We start from the raw sequence: 18,887 nt of genomic DNA on the forward strand, positions 1-18,887 counted from the left end.
ATGAGTATGTCCTCACTTGCAGTCAGAAGAAACTACAGTTTAAGGACTACTGGAATTCCAGTCTTTAATACCTAAAGAAAAATAAAGGCAGGCCTGACAATCACAAAATTTAGAAAATGGAAAGAAGAAAGGCAAAATTACTAACAAATAGAATATAGGACTTGTAGTGTTTTACATCCATACTTATTTGTAAATTTTTAAGAATTTTATTACTTTTTAATATTTGAAACAAAAAGTTCATCAAAAACAAATCATGAAGAAATTCTGGAAATGGTAATCAACTATGCAAGACATTTGTGAGACTATGAAATGCTAAACATCTCATCAACTACATTATGTATTTCAAATCTATTAAATTGCTATCCAGTATGTGTCAAAAGACTAAATTGTGCTTTGCCTTGAATTTAAGGGAAAAATAGCTTCCTGTATATTTGCCTGAAGGACAAATATAATTTTCATTTTGTAAATATATAATACACTAAGGATCAAACTTCCTTAAAAGTCCAGCAAAGTAAGTTCCAAAACTCAGTAAGTCAAATCTGCTTTACTATCTAAATTCACTTAGTAATACAGCCAAAAACCGTGAACTTTGTTAGGTTCTAAAAGCTGTGTCCTCAGTAAAATAGTTTGCCAGCAGTGTTCTTTAATAGCATTTAAAACTAATTTACTCATTTAAGAATTCCATCGGAGCTCCAAATATTATCCCGTAGATTAGAAAATAGGAATAATTGGTCAAGGAAATTGGAAGTTACTGTTCCCTTAGATTAGTTTTTCATACTTAACTTGTATTTATTAATATTCTTAAGCCATGCTGACAGGAATTATTTGTCAGAAAAACTTTCATTAACCACCTCCAAGAAAGTTTTACTTTACTCCCCAAAAGCCAGCTGTGAGCAATCTTGAGTCATTATTCTTTGAATTTCAGATTACAGGCCACCTCAGACTGCTTTTCTGATAATAAAAATGATAGCTGTCACTTACTGAACATTTATTGAACTGTAGGCACTATGCTAAACCCTTCAGATACCTTATGTTCACAACCCTGTGAGGTAGGTTTACTATCTTAAGCTCACGGATAAGGAAAATGAGGCTCCAAGAGCTGAACTAAACTGCAGGTGCCTGAGCCACCATTTGAATCAGTTCAGATTCCAGAGTCCATGTTTGTGAATAATATGCTGTAGTGCTCTCTACTCACAGAAACATCTTCTGCCCCATGAACCACTCTTGGTTATTTCAAAGAGAACACACGGAAGGGCTCAGCAAAATGTCGTATAAAATGCGGGAAATGATTGATTCTTGTCCTGGTACACTTGTAACATTTTTTTTCTACATATTATTTTTATCATGGGACTCCACTAACTTTTCTTAAACTAATGCAACCCACAAATCTGGCAAATGAAAGTTCACTAGTAAGATTAGTGTGTCACCTTGGAAATTTGGGCTTAGTTAAATGCCATCAAACCCTACTTTTTTTTTTTAATTGAGGTACTGGGGACTGAACCCAAGGCCTTGTGCACACTAAGCACGTGTGTACCTGTTCCACCACTGAGCTATACCCCCATCCCCACCCCCAAACCCTACCTTCTTCGATAATCTTGTGATGGTAAACAATGCCAAGTGCAGAGGCAATTCATCTAGATCTAGATTGTATTTATGATTTAAATGATAAAAATAATCCCTTTATATCTTTTATTTATTGGAGTAAAGAATATACCTTATTTTTGTTTCTCCTCAGACCTTGTGTAAAACTGACACTCAACAAATATTTGCTGAATAAATGACTGAACCTTCACCCTCTCTTATACACACCTTATAAAATCTTCCCCAACTACTCCAATTCCCACAGGTTTCCTACCAGTCCTTATTTTTCAGTGTTTTGTGCTTAGAGGAAAAGACATTTTCCTCAGTTTTACAATGGTTGGGAAAGAAAAGGGAGTAGAATGGTCGATTTGTTCCATCTGGATTCCTTTCATTCATTATTTTTTTGTTGCCTTACATTGCTTTCCCCTGGTTCTATATGTTGCTTCTCCTTCCTAATAGGAGTACAGTGTCTATGTCTCCATATTGTGTTTTATTTCCCCCACTTATAGGCAGTGATTGAAGTCAAGTCCCTGATCTCAAAGGTTAAGAAAAGGATTAAATTTGGTGGGAGAGGGTATAGCTCAGTGGTAGAGTGCATGCTTAGCATGCACAAGGTCCTGGGTTCAATCCCCAGTACCTGTATTAAATAAATAAGTAAATAAACCTAATTACCCCCCCCAAAATAAAAACAAACAAAAAAAGCCCAACAAACAATAAGAATTAAATTTTCAATCTCCAGCTCCACGATCCGAAAACACTCCAATTCTGTAGTCCTCTGAACTCATCAAAGAAAGTGTCTAACATTATGGTTCTCTGTGAAGAACACAATTCCCAGTCATATATTTCCTCAGAATAATATTAATAAAATCAGTTCTTACAATTTCTTTGACATATTTTGTTGCTAAAGCCAATCAGACAAGCGAGAAGCTTTTGTAAGCTCTTGCTAATGTCAGATATGAAACGAACTGAACCTGAAGAATTTTACACAGGTTACGAAACCTAGCCTAGTGCCACAGCCCCAGGAGACAGGCATAAAGCACTCTTTGTGAACTGCTCCACTTTTTAAGGCCTAGCTGGCATCTGAACAAGGTACATTTTGCAAAACATCAGGCTTTGCAAGAAAATCAAGGTTCCCACAATTGAAAGAGCTCCCCCTCATCAGCATGCTACTGGCAGCTGAAGGCTGGGGAAAGGGTCAAAAGGGCAAACCTTCACATTAATGGAACTCAGAGAAACAAACTGAACTTATCTTAGAACCAGCTAAGTGTATTTTTTTTAAATCAGAATTACCTCTTTACTGGGGTAGAGGAGGGAAAATTCACCCATTTGCCCCTAAACAAGGAAGGGATATTTTCACTTTGGTAAAATTAACCTCTGAGGCATTGGACCTAAACAGATTGCCTGTTAATTATTTCTCACGGAAAGCAAAATTTCACTAAATCTGCACCTTTATTCAAACTGTCATCTACTTCAAAGTAACTTGTATCCTCCCCTCTCTCCCTCCAAGAACCAGTTACTTCTTTTCCCCTCTAACTCCTGTGTGGTTGCTGAAGAGTTTGCTTTCATCCTCAGTGTTCTCGGCAGCATAATGAGGCATAGGATTCCAGTGAGAATGGATGAAGGTTGTCTGGCAGCTCTTGAGCAGCCAGGGTGGTCCCCTGGCAAAAGATGCCCTCAGAGCTGGTCCCCTAACTGGGTAAACAGAAACAAGGCCTTGTAGTTCTCCTAAATCAAGACCGTACCCCTTTCATTAGAGTCCTGCTGATAATTGTCCTGGGAATATAGAGAGGGATACAAAAAGTAACAAACTCAGGGCAATTGTAACCCAGCCAGCCAGAGATTTGGGTTGACATCACTTCCAGGCTTTAGCCATTCACTCACTTATTGTATGATTCATTTATTCAGCAGTCATCACTGAAAGCCTACCAGGGCCAAGGACTGATAGGTACTAGGGACATGATGTTGAACAAACCAAAGTTTATGCCCTATTAGAGCTTTATTCTAGTGGGGAGACAACCAGTAAACAATTATATGTAACTATTACGAACTGAATTGTGCCAACACTCCCCCAAACTCACATCTGAAGCTCTAACCCCCAATGTGACTGTATTTGGAGATAAGTCCTTTAAAGAGGTAATCTAGTTTAATGAGGCCATAAGGGTGGAGCTGGTGTCCTTACAAGGAGGGGAAGAGACCAGAGAGCCCCACCCTCTCCCTCCATGCATGCACAGAAAAGGGGCCATGTGAAGACACAACGCGGAGGCAGCCTTCCACAAGCCAGGAAAAGAGGCCTCACACAAAACCAATCTTGTGCGACCTCAGTCTTGGACTTCCAGCCTCCAAAGTTGTGAGAAAATTAATTTCTGTTATTTAGGTCACCTAGTCTGTGGTCTTCTGTTATGGCAGCCTGAGCAGACTAGTCCAGTAGTACAATGTTGGGTAATGCTAAGAACCATGAAGAAAATAAAGCATGGCAGAAGGACAGATGGTGATGGGGTGGACAGTTACGCTGAATATGGCAGCTAGGAAAGGCCCCTGGGGAAGACCATTCGTGCTGAAGCATTCCTGGGGGAACTGACTCCCTGACATGGGGACAGAATGCAGGCATGTGAGAATCAGCCAGAAAGCCCGTGTAGCCCCAACACATTAGGCAGAGTACAAAGGAAAGGAAATGGGGACAGAGGAAACCAGGGAGCAGCCCACTAGGGTCGAGCAGGCCATGGCAAGGGCTTCTGATTTTGTTCTAAGTGGGATGGAAAGGCTTTAAGCAGGAGAAGGACAAATAGGATTTACTTTAAAGGTCACAGTCACACAGAGGGGAGACAATGGGAGAGAAAGACTGGAAGGTGGAGAATGGTTATGAGGCTGGTTTAATAGCCCAGGTGAGAGATGATGGGAGCGTGGGCTGGAAGGGACGGGGATGGGAGAGGTGAGAAACAGTTTGATTCAGAGTATATTTTCAAGTAGATGAGATGCAGTATGCAAGAGCCCAAAAAGAGTGGACCTGACTGAACTGGGCAGCTGGGAACTGCAGTGCCGCTTACTGAGAATGTGAAGCGGCAGGAGGCACAAGTTCGGTGGGAAGCAGGCAGAAACAGACTCACAGACATAGAATACAAACTTGTGGTTGCCAGGGGGACGGGGGTGGGAAGGGATAGACTGGGATTTCAAAATGTAGAATAGATAAACAAGATTATACTGTATAGCACAGGGAAATATACACAAGATCTATGGTAGCTCACAGAGAAAAAATGTGACAACGAATATATATATATGTTCATGTATAACTGAAAAATTGTGCTCTACACTGGAATTTGACACAACATTGTACAATGATTATAAATCAATAAAAAATGTTTTTTAAAAAAAAGTCAGTTTTGTACATGTTAAAATTTAAGATGTCTATTAGATATCCCAGTGGAGATGTTGAACTGCATAGACCAGCAGGGAGTTCAGGGAGAGGTTAGGACCAGAGAGAGAAAATTGAGTGTCATTAGCATTTAAGCAGTATTGAAAGATTGAGTATCACAGTGGCTGCCAGCCCCTGCTTCCCAACTTACAGATCCGTGTTTGGGAACGTGGGAGGAAATAGGGAGCTATTTTCCTATCTTTCTGCTCCTCCTTTCCCTACTCCATCCCCTCAAAAACTACCTCATCTGGCTTCAAGAGGTCATCGTGTCTTCACTACTGGGAGGGACTTCTGGCTCACCTGTGCCTCATCACACACGGGCAGGCGGGTGTTGCTAACAGGTACACACCGCAGCATGTGCCCAGGCGTCTTCCCAGGCAGAGTCCGCCCCGTGCGGGAGCTCAGCTGCTTTGCCCCCGGTTTGAAGCTCAGTCTCGGCCTGGCCTCTCTAAAGCCTGGATCCCCGAAGGAGGGGAGCCTTCCCCCGCCACCCCCTCCAGCTGCCTGCCTTTTAGGGGACTGTGGGCCTCTTTCATTAAAGGAGAAGAAAAACAACAACTCCTTTAAGTGAATAAGAGAGAAAAAGCCTGTCTCTGGGAGTCAAAAATCCCACTAGTTTCTGTGTATTGTTGCCACTAAGCTGTGAATGAAGAGGATGGCCTTCAAAGGAAGGCTCCGTAACCTAGCCTGGCTAGATTCTGGAGAATTATTTAAGAATGAGCTGAAATCCAAAGTCAGATCCGGTGGGGACCTGAGCTGGCCAGCACCCAAGGACGGCTACTGGTGGCCTAAGGCAGAGCGCTTCCCACCAGGGTGTAATGAGCATGAAAAAGGGACCCGGTTTATAGATGCTCGTTTTCAGGTCCCTAAGACTGAGCTGTTTGAGAAGCTACTATGCCTTCCTCTTTAGGACCTCATGCTGCTTTTTCTCTGAAAAGTCACTGCCTTTTCATTACTGCCCTCTTCCCACTTTACAAAATAATTCCCACCCGGAACCTTATGAGGCCTTGCTCATGGATGTAAAGGATTGCTAACCAAGAACTATTCAAAGTATTAGTTTCAAAGAAGGATCCTTAGATTATTTACCAAGAGACAGTAATTTTCTGTTTTCCCCTATCTTATACTAAATGACATATATCACCAATTCTAAGACAGGCATTTTTTTTCACATTGTAACCTCTCTGCAGTTGGTATATCTTACCATCATGTAAGCCCAATGGCTGTTGCTATTATCGGCATGTGTGCATTTTCACAGTCAAAACTTGTAGAATGGATGTCAGCATGTTGTAGTATCGTGGAGCGCTCTTTTATCACCTAAGAGAAAGGTGGATAACTGATGATTAATCAGATAAGGTTAACAATATTCCCAAAGCAGGATACAAATTCTCTTGTCTAGAATAACTCTCTAGGTCAACTAGATGAGTTTCTAAATTTAAACCTACTACCTAGAGATACACTCCTATTGCCAATTCAGTTTTGACTCCTAAAAAAACTGCTGTAAATGCAATCTGTAAGGAAACACTCTATTTGCAGCTCTTTCTTATTTGCTAGGTTGCCTTGAGGCAATTTTCCTCTACATCACTTTCCTTGAACAGATATAGGTTTGGGAGTACTTTCAATAGTATTCATAAAATGAATCTGCTCTTCAAATTTTGATGATGTTATCATTTCAACAGAAAAAAACAGAGGCTAAAACATGGACATTCTGATAACAACTGTGTACAAATGCATGTTTAAATAGTAATAAGCTTCAGAAGTGAATTTGGAGTAATATCAACAATCTTCTTTATTGAATTCTTAAAATAAGAATTATCTAATAATATTTTAATAATTCTACTCCCATAGAAACTCTCCTGACTTCTACTTTAACAACCCAGCAAGTAACAAGTTCTCTCTTCCCTCTGTACACTGTTCTGCAGGGAACCCATGCACACCACGTGCCAGCAGAATACTTTCTACGTATGTATAAGCATTTCTGCTACTGTCTCTCCTCAGGACTAAGCAAACAAACAAAAAAGAAAATCAGTAAGAATATAGATTTGAACTACACAATCAATAGACTCAAACTAATGGATCTTTGGAGAAATTTTACCCAACAATAAGAAAATACATATTCTTTTCAAGTATACTCAAATCACTGACACAAACTGTCCATATATGGGAGCATAAAGCAAATCTCAAATAAATTTTCAAGGGTTGGAGCTGTATAAATCTCACTTGCCACAATGCTATTAAGTTAAAAAATCAATCATTGAAATATAATTTTGGGAAGTTAAGAGAATCACTTCTAAATAACTTGTGAGTCCAAAGAAAAAACAGTAATGCAAATTAGAAAATACTTAGAATGAAATGATCATAAAAATAATACAGCAGTAAATTGTCTTACTATTCCAAATAGTTTCTGCTCTACCCTGTGAAAGAATTATATAGTCCAGCTCATTGTCATGATCTCACAGTGCCCCAACCTGTTAGATTTGTATTTCTGAAATCTTGACATCATGCTTGGCCATCTGACTTGCTTTGGCCAGTGCAACGTGAGTGGTGTGATGTGTGCTGCCTCTGAGCAGAAGTCTCTACGAGTCCCTACTGTATTCCTTCTGCCAGAGATTGGCATGGTGCAGGTAACTGCTTCTTCAGCCTGGATCCTAGGATGGTGTAGAGCCACGGTCAACATGTAAGAAATAGGTTTTTGTTGTGGTGCCACAGAAATTGGGTTGAAATTGCTAGTTATCACAGCACAACTCAGCTTCAGCTAATACAAATGCATATCAAAATCTGTGGGTTGGAGGCAAAGCTTCTCTTCAAGGGAAATTCGTAGACTTTAATGACTTAACATGCTTACATTAGAGAAGAGAAAAACTGAAAATTAATGAGCTAAGTATCAAACCTAAGGAGTCAGAGTGGGGAGGGTATAGCTCAGTGATAGAGTGCACGCCTAGCATGCATGAGGTCCTGGATTTAATCCCCAGTACCTCCATTAAAAATAAATAAATAAACCTAATTATCTCCCCTTACTACAAAAAAAAAAAAAAAAAAAACTTAAAAAAAAAGTTAGAAAAAATAGAACCCCAAGGAAGTAGAAAGAAGGAAATAATTTGACTAGAAATTAGTGAAAGGAAACAAAAATACTATACGAGGGATCAATAAAGGCAAGAGTTGGTTCTTTAGAAAGACTGATAACATTGTCACTATTTGGTAAGATGCACCAAGAAAAGCTGAAAGGAGAAAGCATAAATAAATAATAAAGGAAATGAGGGGGGTGAGGGTATAATAATAATAATAATGTCTGCTAATAAAACTTCATTTTAATATTATACCGAATTTTAGCCAACCCTGGAAGACAGGAAAAAGAGAAGGTGTAAGGCTTACAAAGGAAGAAACAAAACCATTATTATTTGCAGATGACATTGCTGTCTACATAGAAACCCAAAATATTCTTTAGATACATTATCAGAAATGAGAGAGTTTAGCAAAATGGTTAAATATAAAAATGGCATAAAGTTTACATAAGCTATTGTATTCCTATTCCTCAACAATAAACAGAAAATCTAGTTTGAAAAATAAAGGAAATAAAAGAGTGGTGGAAGGAAGTTACAAAATACCAACCACAGCCTCCTAATCAGAGGCAAGTAGGGTCTCTATTAGCTCCTATATTTTCTTCCTTATGAAATATTTCAACCTATTTCCTGTTCTTGCCCTGTTTTCCCTGTGACTTCCTATAAGACGTATTTGCTGGTGGTAAACTCTAAAATTTCATCCTTAGGTTACAGAATATCAAGTTTAGATTTTTGACTGAACTAGAAGACACCACCGAGAAATAAGCAGAGTAGTTGACAGGACTTTGCATCTTTCCTCTGGAGGAGAGGAGGCAGGTTTTTGTTTAAATGAGAGAAGCTGCATTATTTCAAGTGGGACAGTGGGGCTGTTGCTGTTGCTTGGACACATGGCTGAAGGAGTGGCTGTAAATGCTGAGTACCAGGAAGAAGACCCACTGTGGACAGGGTGGACTGGAACTCAGTATCTGTTCTTTACCAGATTCCCAGAAGCTAGGGTTATAAATGCAAATTGGGTTCTGCCAACTACATGCCCAGCGCCAAATGCTTTCTGCAGCAGGGCTTTGATGTTCCGGTCGCTTAGCTCTGGAGGTGTCACGAGGGCTCGTTGTGGAGGCAGTGGCAGGGCAGTGGCCTCCTGATCTCTGGATGTCTACTTCTACAGGTATCCTAGAAGTCAGACAGAGTCCCCGGAGGCGTCCCGGCTTCGGCCCTTGCTGGCTGGAGGAGCAGCTCAGCTGGCTGCTCAGGCTGAGGGTGCTTCCTGTGGACTCCTCCCTGGAGACCCGGCATCACGGAGCCTTGACATTCTAATGAGTTAGTAGCCATCTAATCTCCTGTATTCAATCCTTTCCTGCTTAAATTAATGCTTTCTGATTCTTAGAACCAAACCCTGATTAACAGATAAACTGAAATATCCAGAATTCCATATCTTCTTCCAGATTCATTTCATTTTAAGGATGTTTTTTAAATGTTTAGTCCGGACTTTTCCCGCTGGGTGAGAAACTTTGTTTAGTAAATATTTAACCTTTGGAGCTACTTATTCTTGGTTATTCTGAGCCTTACTGCCTGCTACAAAATGTGGGCAAACAAGTTATTTCATCTTTCAAGGAAAATTACTCTCTCCCAGCTTCAACACTGGCTATTCTCTGATGGTTTTTAAATGATTGGACAGGAAATTAAGAGTACTGCAGTCTCATGTTCAGAAATGTTAGGATTTTCAGTATTTTTATTTTCCAAACATTAGTTTAAAAGAACATTAAAAGCGTCAGAAATAAAAATCTGACCTAACGGTTAACATCAGAACAATTATAAAATGTCTGAATACATCACATATTTTGCATCACAGTAAAGCATCAATAGAACTAATTAATATACCCTGCTAATTAGTCAAAGTCAACTGAATTCTCAATACTTTTATAAAAGTTCTCATTTTAGCCCTTATGGAGAAGTTACATATGTCTATCTATAGCTTTACCTCCATATAGATATCGGTATAGAGAGACATATATCACTTATGAAGAGACAAGTAATACATATCTGCCTCAGTCTCCACATCTACATATATCCATACACAGACAGAGAGACAGAGACAGATACAGAGGAAGGTGAATAATCTAGCCCACTGTACATGTCATGCAAGTTAATAATTTCTTGATGAGCATAAAGAGACTCAGTACGTCATATGCACATGCTTAGTTTTCTTTATGCCGTAACTTTTAGCTCCCAAAGACGGGGCAAGTCGTCTCAAATGTGAAGGTCACACAGGAAACCTGTCATTGTTAATTTTACAAGTAGAAACTACTTTTTAAAAAAATATTTTATTGAGTCACATTTAAAATGCCTGGCCAAAAAAGAGAGATAGGCCTTAAAAAGTGTGAAATATCTTCTTGATTAATATTATTACTTATGAAGCTGTTTGGCTTATTGAAATAAACACCAGGTTCTGAATTTAGACAAAAGTCTAGTTCCTGATTTACCTCAAGTCTTCAAATGATCTTGGGAGAGAATATTAGATTTCTGAATTCTTCATTAAAAAGAGGTAATATACTAACCTATCTCATGGGAATATTAATAAATGAAAAGTGTTGTATTAAAAATATAAAAGCACAATTGAAATAGGTCATAGTGACTTCCAAAAATAGCATTCAATTACAAAAAAAAAATGAGAGAGTGGATATGTTCTTTTCTGTTATAAAATTGAATAGCAAAAATAAAGGACGAAAGGGAGAGAAGGAAGGTAAGACGAGAGTCCTAAAAGGTGAATTTAAAAACAAAATAAAACCCCTATCTCATACTTAAACCTCAGAAATAGAAATGACTGGTTGATACGGGACGGTAAGCGTTATTAGATGAGGCTGAGCATGGTTCTAGTTGAGTATCACCTGTCTTCTCCATGCCTCCCATGACCTCTGGATTTGGGAACAGCCTGGGAGAGGATGCTATAAATTGAAAACCTTCCATCCAAAGGGACAAAGGGCCTTCCAATTTGCAAACAGTTCTTGGATGTAACAATTTATAAAGATAGCTTTTGTATCTTGATGCTCATCGTGTCTAAAAGTTACAGTTCCAAAACTGTACAGAGTTCAAATGCTAACCTTATAATGAAAATATTTTTACATAAAAATATAAGTTGACAGTTGTTATCCTAGGAATCACAGAGTATATAATAAAATTAGTTTTCGGTGTACAAATACTTCATTTGTTTTGCCTTACTGCCCATCTCCAGTTTAAGATTAATGGGAGAGAATTAGCGCAATTAGTCTAACAACAGGTCATGTTAAGAACTTGTCTAATATAGTGATATATAAACAAAGACCAAAGAATTATTTCTAAATAGTTACTTAGGTACTCTTTGTCAGGTTGTTAACCACCATTCTTACACAGAAGGAAAGCTTGAATCGAAGTACCCCCATCTCATCCCTATGCCTTCTTAGGCAATAACCACGACCACCTCACACATACAAGAGCCTAGCCCACTTCCCAGAGAGCAGCACCCTGGTGAGATGACTCTCCCAGGAAGAGCATCCCTCTGCTGCAGATGCAGTCCTCTTCACTAGGATTCTTGGATCAGATCATTCCAAAATAGAACAATTCATTTTTAGCAAGCAAAAATTGCTTTCTTTTTAAAAGAACTATATAGCTACTTAATTGACACAAAGTAATAATGTCTCTAACAAGAAATGGTAATTATCACAATACTCTATTCTTGGTTGACTGTCGTATGCAAGGAAAGTACCTAATGCTTGTGTTCTTTTGGTAAGGATAGTTTTAGATAATACATTTCTGATTTTCTGCTTTAACAATGTAATATTTGTTCCAGTAAGCCTGCTACCAAAAAAAGCATATTGTTCCCCATTTCAACACTTCAATCAAAATTTACAACTCAATAAAAATAACACAGAAAAGACAATACCTTCACATTCTTTAAAAAAAATCCAACTCATATTTACTTTGAAGATCCAGAACACTGACTCAAATGATCATCAGTTCATTCCCAGCTTTAATACAGTAGCATGATCATTCCCTGGCATCTATTTAAAAGTTTAGTACAAAAGGTTGGAGCACAGATCCGGGTAAGAAACTAAATAATAAACTTTTACATCAATTATTAAATTGTTAAGAAAACACAAAGCAAATCAACAGATGCTAACACATCAGACAAAAGAAAATCCTAAGTGCCAACTGTTCGGGTGAATCGTTAAGTTTTGATCTACTACTGTTCTCACAAAATTAAAAAACAATCAATTTGTATCAGAAACAAAAGCAGTTTACGTCAGACTCTCTGGCCTCTCTGGGCTACACAGAGGGGACTGGAATCTGCTTGGCTGAAGTGCGGTCACACTCTTGCATTAAATCATTGGTGGTGTGATAATGCATGGCGATGTATGAATTGGCAAATCCAAAGGCGTTCACCGGCTGTAAGTTATGCGGGATGCTCTCTTCCTGGGATGGGCTGCTGTTGTAGATACTGTAGTACGGTTCGATCCGAGTGTTGATGGGGGTTGAGCTGCTCTGACCATAGTGCTGATGTCCAGCAGACATCTTCGGACTGACCACACTTTCCTTCGAATGACTTGGGCCACAAGCCTGGTCCACAAATTTCTTCTGGGGCTTTGGAGACAGCATGTAGGCAGAGTTTGTCTCATGATGGGAGGATTTGTTCCTGTTGACTTCGAGGTTCCCTTTTCCCATGGCTCGAAGTCGAGTCTTCTGTTTGCAGCAGAAAACACCCAGGCCTACGTACCGGAGGCACCAGAGAACTTTCCTTCTCAGCCCTGCACTGTTTCGAGAATATATAAAAGGGTTTAATCCTGACTTGAAAAATATAAGAGTGAATCCAAAGAGTTCAAACTGGTAAAGGATGAAGCTCCCGTTGCTCGAGAGAACCACCTGCACCAAGGAAATCCCCAGCGGAAGACAGCACACCAGGACCGACAGCACGATGACCACACAGGTGACCACCGCCTTAGAATCCTTAGCCGTGGAGAGATTGACAGCTGACACCAGCTGCAGCCGGCTGGCTGCAGGGGTTGGCAGCTGGTTGGGACTCTTGGTGTATCCGTGGGTCTGAACGTGCTGCAGTTTGTTGTAATTCTGGTTCCTGTACAGAGCCGGCATGGCGCACTGGATGGGGTCTCCACCTCCCTTCGCCGGGGCCCCCATGAAAGGCTGGTGTCTGGAAGCATCCACTGTGATCACGGGGGGGCACTTTCTGACTTGAGCATTTTTCCGCAGGGTCTGAGCAATCATGATGTAAGAGACAGAGACCACAGCCACACAGAAGGTGAAGTCGACCACGTAGAGAGACAGGATGGCTTTCCCTTCTCCGGCAATCAGACTGGACATGGGAAGGCAGAGGTGCGACTTGCTGGTTTTTAGGGTGGCCAAGGTGGCAAGGGTGAAACTGGTGGCCCAGAGAAGCAGAGTGAGGAGCAGGGTGCAGGGAAAGAAGGCCGAGCGATTCGGCTGCTTGCCCAGCACCATGCGGAGCCGGTGCAGGGCGATCACCGCCACTGTCTTGAGGGACATGATGATGAAGCCAGAGCTGGTGAGATGAAAGGTGAAGCAGAAAGCGTCTGGGATGCTCCTGGCTGAGCTGAAGAACAACACGAAAGTGAACATGGGGGCCGTCACGCCACAAATGAAGAGGTCACAGAAGGACAGGTTCAGGATCATGAAATCAAAGTTGGTTCTGAATTTCCTAAAGGCTGGATCAAAGAAGGACAAGAAGACAATGAAGTTGCCGTAGGAGCCCAGGCAGAAGATGACTGCGAGTAGAAAGGTACAGGTCACCAAGGTGGCCGTGTGGATGAGGTCCTGGAGGTCCTCCTGCAGAGCAGTGCTGTTTCCTCCCTGGGAGTGAGGCACATGTAGCAGGGTGCTGTTGGGAGCATCCTGGAGGTGGTCTGTTGAGTTCATCTTCAGAGAGATGACTCTTCCTTCTGTGGGAAGGGAGTCAGGGCCTCAACTCACAGATGAGCGATATCTGACAAAGGAGGCCCAAGGCAGAAAAGCCTGCACACAAAAATGCACACCCAGAAACAGAAAGGAATTAATGGAGAAAGCAGACTGGTCTCAGGAGCTTTTACAAAAGCTCTAGGATTTTTCAGCTCTGACCCTGTGCCTGGAAAGCATTTCTCCTCTCAAAGCCCAACACAGAAAAGACACAGACACCTCAGAATACATTCATACAGCTAGTTTTAGCTTTTATGACACAGTGGTTTCAAGCTAGTTTAAGCATCGCCTGGAGAGAGGGTTAAAAAGGCAGATTCCTGGGTGTCACCCCTTGAGATTGTGACTGAAGGGTAGGTGTACAGATGTACAGAAACACCCCGGTGGCGGACACTGGAGACACAGGAACATAACTTCTCCACCAAGAGATCACAATCAAGTTGGAGGAGATCAACCTCACGATGTAACGGCAGCCTAATGCAGCAAATTGGCTGACAACAGGGCACTGCGGAAGGGAGAGAGGCTGAATGTAATCCAGCCCAGCATGGACCTGAGAGAGGCTGAGGGGTGAGGAGGAGCTCGCTGGGTGAAAGGTGAGCGGCAGGGAGTGGGGGATGGACAGGCGGGGAGAAGGGGAGTAGGCCTTTGCAGCAGGATTGAGGCAAGAAATAGCATGTGCTTGACATATGAGCAAGAGGGTATCATTGGCGGATGCTGTGGCCCTTTGTAGAACTCTCACAAGTCACTAACAAATCCCATTTTTTTCCCTAGGAAGAATCCTTTGTTTTCCAGTATTTATATTTTCTTCTCCCTGCTTCTGATTTCTTGGCCAAGTCCATACTTTGCTTTGGAAAAGAACTTTGTATAGGACTACCTTTGAGAGGGAAAACATAGAAGTAATGAAGAGTGTCAGAATTATATTTGAGATTCACAAGGTACAAAGCACCACTTTGTAAACTCTCTGTATAAATGTGAGTCGTCATTATCCCAGCAGGAATATCTTCATGAGGCAAGAGGTATGCACTCAGTCATGCATTCATTCACCTGGCTCACATCTCTCATGTGCACTATATGACAGCTTTATGCTATGCACTGTGGCTGCAAAGATAAGACTCAGCCTGTGTTTTCAAAGAGTAACTTTTTTCTTCTTGCTCCTTTACTTTCTTAACCTTTTCTTCCCCTCCATTTTGCGATATTTGACGTAGTACACTCACACAATCTTTTGTTCCAAATCCCAAAGCCCTGTGTAGCCTGGTGCCTACCCTGCTCCCAAAGATGCTTCCGGTGGTCCAGCTTAAGTTGTTCCTGGGAGACTGGTGCAATGCTCTGGGCAACCAAAAAGAATTTGCTTTAATCCAGCATTTTAGGAATAACCAGTGGCATTGGGGAGGTCCAGGGGTGATGTTCAGAATATTTAACCACTAACTCCACCTGGGTCTCAGAGGCCTCCAGCTGTGCCAGGGGTTAACCCTTTAGTTGCTGGATCATGGGGTGAGGAGGAAGGGGCCAGGTCAGTGAGGGATTACCGGGAGCGCCAAGCAGGAGCTATGGACCACCCAATATAGAAGTCTCTCAGCATTCAATAACAAGTACAGCTGTGCCAGAGAGGATCAGACAAATTCCAGTCCTGGGGAGATCCATGTAACTAACTGGTATCCTTCCTGAAGGAAGAAGATAACCTCTTCCACATTCTCAGAGGTCAAACAGAACAGATCATGACAATATCATGAATTTCTCCACTGGGAAGTGAGACGAACTTTTCTGTACTTTCCTTATAAAAGTTCTATGAGAGAAAAATTAAATCCTGATCTTCTGTTTCTTGATGATTAGAATTAAAAAACAGTAATAATGGATAGCTTTTTGTTTTCACTTAAAGACTGTGTACCCATTTCTGAACCCTTTTTGATACCTACGTAGTGGGGGAAAAAACACTTTTACTGTTTGCTTTTCTAATTGTTAATTGGAGGATTCTGGTTAACCGATGAAAAAAGAAGTAAGAGAGAAAATCCAATTTGTGGACACAGGAAGGGCAGAAAGGTGATAATATTATTTGTACCAAATTCCCCTGACCCTGAAGGGCTCCCTCTTTGTAAGTAGGGAGATGAACAGGGGTGAAGAGGAAAGCAGGAATTTGGTCTGGGGAAATTAAAAGGATGAAATCTGGAATTAGGATGCTAAGAGAAATATTGAGTAAGCGGGTAATAATGAAGACATGGGTGATGGAATTTATGAAGACCCCAGGCTGGGAGATATATGGAAAGGGAGTTGTCAAGGGGAAAATGGAATGTGAGGCACCAACATTAGTCAAGGATAAGAGGCAGGAGGGGGAAAAAAAGATTTGGAGGAGCTGAGGGACAACTTTCACTTCCTGTCCGTTATAATTTTTCAATTAATTTAAAATTTTTCAATAGATTAAGAAAAAGGAGAATTCTAAGTCAGGAATATAATGATCAGTATCATTATGTTAACATTACTCAGTGATTATGATATGCCATGCACTCAATGTTCCACACTTTAAACTTACTGAATTCTTACAACAACCATGAGATAGTATAATTTACCTCCATTTTGCAGATGAGGAAAGTGAGCCCCTCTCTTAAAGGCGTAGAGCATGGATTTGAACCTAAGCAGTTGCTCTCTAAAGCCCACACTCCACCGTGCTAAACAGAACAGCAATCAAGGCAGGGAACCCCAGGTCAGAAAAGAGTTACAGCTGCTATAATTTATTGGGTGGTTATTGTGTATCTACCTGGCACTTCTACTAGAAGTTTCACATATACTATCAAACTTTATTTCACTGTCATTATAATCCTATGAAGTAGGATTGCAATCACTTCCCAACTCAAAGTTCCTGGAGCCCAAAATTTGAATGCAGATATACGTATACATACTACTGTGTACCCTTTTTGGCAGGGTTGATAATTATGGTTTTGGTATAAAGTAACTATAAATCATTCTGATTGGGATAATTAGGGAAAAAGGAAGGAATCAGAGAATGGGAAGAAAAAGCAGAAGACAGAACAGAAGTAAACGTTTTGGCAGAGAAACTTTGGAAACAATAAGAAAATGGAGAGAAAGTAAACCCAGGTATTATTTCTGAGAAAGAGGAGGCTGAGATGACAATTTGGGACAAAGCTATGATGGCAGAACTATAAAACTCAGTGATTTGGGGAGGGCGGGTAAATGAATACCTATTCACTACTTACTCCTAAATGTTAAATAAAGGTTCCCAACATTGGTTTCAATGCAAGCATACAAGATACTCTTTATCTCTAGGACCATAAATAGTTGCTGGAAGATGTGATTAAGGTAATAAAATCAGAAAAATTTTAAGTTGCAACTCCAGTCTTAAGGCTTATTAGCCACAGTAAAATAGAATGAATTTATATCATATGCATTTTGTTACAACTAAAGAGGAGAGATCCTAACTAGTAAGCAAGGAATATTAAGTGAAAATTTACTGTACAGCAGTGATGCCTCATTCCGATGTGTGAAACGCCTCTGATAGTGTCCTGTCTTAATATTTTAGTATATATTAAAACATTTTCTACGAACTTTTACAAGTCAACTCACGACCTGGACTCTTCCAACTAATTTTTTTTTTAAACCTCACAATGCCTTCAATTCCTTGAGGGCAGGCATTTTCAGAGTCTAACCCTCAAAAGAGAACAAGGTTTTGTAATATTGTTATTCGCACTGAATTTGTATTAATCAGGAAAAACCCCAGGGAAGTTAAATGACTTATCCAAGGTCACTAAGATTCAAGCCAGATTTATCTGATTTCAGAGATCATGCTCTTTCGCCGCAGCTGAACTACATACTGAAACCCGGTGCAGCTGATGAGGTAGGGTAGGGTCAGTGGATGAGGGAGATGGGGCGGCTGCGGAGAACCCCCAGTCTGAGGATGTAGTGGGAGGCTGCTGGGAGGGACTGTCGACCTCCGTCAGGGGTTGGCGAGGGATAGGCGCTCCCTGGGCTGGGGAAGGTTAGGTAAGGAGGGCCTAGCCGGGTCCAGGGAATCTTGTAAAAGATTCCGAAAAGGGTCGCCGGGGTGAGGAGGGCTCAGCCAGAGCATGGGCGGTGGGGGAGGGGTGCCACAGGCCCGGGGGAGCCCCGAAGCCGGCAGGGCAGGGGCGACATGGCTTCCCCGCAGGCCGCGCCAGGGGCGCAGGGGCGCAGGGCCGCAGGTGCGCGGCGGCCGGGCCTAGACCCGCGCAGCCGCCTTCTCGCTCGCCCTCCGGATTCTCGTGGCCCGGCCCTCCCGGTCCCCGCGGGGTGGTCCTCCTCTAGGGGCCCGAGGCCTCTCACCTGCCTGGTGGCCGTAGCGCCGCCCCTGCTCCACCATCTCGCAGCCGGGACCCCAGCTCCGCCCGCCGCCGGGGATGATGCAGGGCTCGAGGCATCATCGCCATCGCCGCCGCCTCCGCGCATCCTGGGAGCCGCGGCGAGCCGGGGGCGCGGAGGCGCAGTCACGGAGCCGTGGAGGGCGCCGCCCCCTTGGCCGGACACTCCGGCTCCGCGCCCCGCCTGCCCCCGCCGCCTCGAGGGCCTCCCCGTGCCCTCGTGCCCCGCCGCTCCCGCCGCCCGGCGTCGTCCTCCGCGCCGCGCGAGGTGTCTCTCAGGCGCGGCGTCTTGCCGCTCGGGGAGTGGGGGCTCCCTGAGGCTGACAAGAGCTGACAGACGGAGGAAGAGGGGGCGAGCGGGCTGGGTGGAGAGGAGAGCACAGGTAGGGGCACGGATGGCGCACAGCCACCCGTGGGGGCCGCGAACAGGGCTGGACGGCGGCTTCACGTAGGCCTTCTCGGGGTCTGGACCCCCCTAGGCGTCTGGCCGGCCCGCCGCCCACCTCGCCTCATTCCGGGGCGTCCAAGTCCGCCTGCCTAGCGCCT

General features: G+C 42.5%; 1 protein-coding gene across 1 annotated transcript; it reads right to left on the reverse strand.

The window, feature by feature from the left end:
• Positions 1–9,737: 9,737 nt before the first annotated feature.
• GPR75 (G protein-coupled receptor 75) lies at positions 9,738–18,515 on the reverse strand. Its single transcript, XM_032497542.1, has 2 exons — positions 18,307–18,515; positions 9,738–14,061 (listed from the first exon to the last, which is right to left on the reverse strand). Exon 2 carries the CDS (start codon positions 13,963–13,965, stop codon positions 12,343–12,345), a length of 1,623 nt encoding a protein of 540 aa, XP_032353433.1. The 5' UTR covers positions 13,966–14,061; positions 18,307–18,515; the 3' UTR covers positions 9,738–12,342.
• Positions 18,516–18,887: the final 372 nt, after the last annotated feature.

This window comes from Camelus ferus, chromosome 15, assembly GCF_009834535.1.
Source record: "Camelus ferus isolate YT-003-E chromosome 15, BCGSAC_Cfer_1.0, whole genome shotgun sequence".
In the NCBI taxonomy this organism is placed as follows: domain Eukaryota; kingdom Metazoa; phylum Chordata; class Mammalia; order Artiodactyla; family Camelidae; genus Camelus; species Camelus ferus.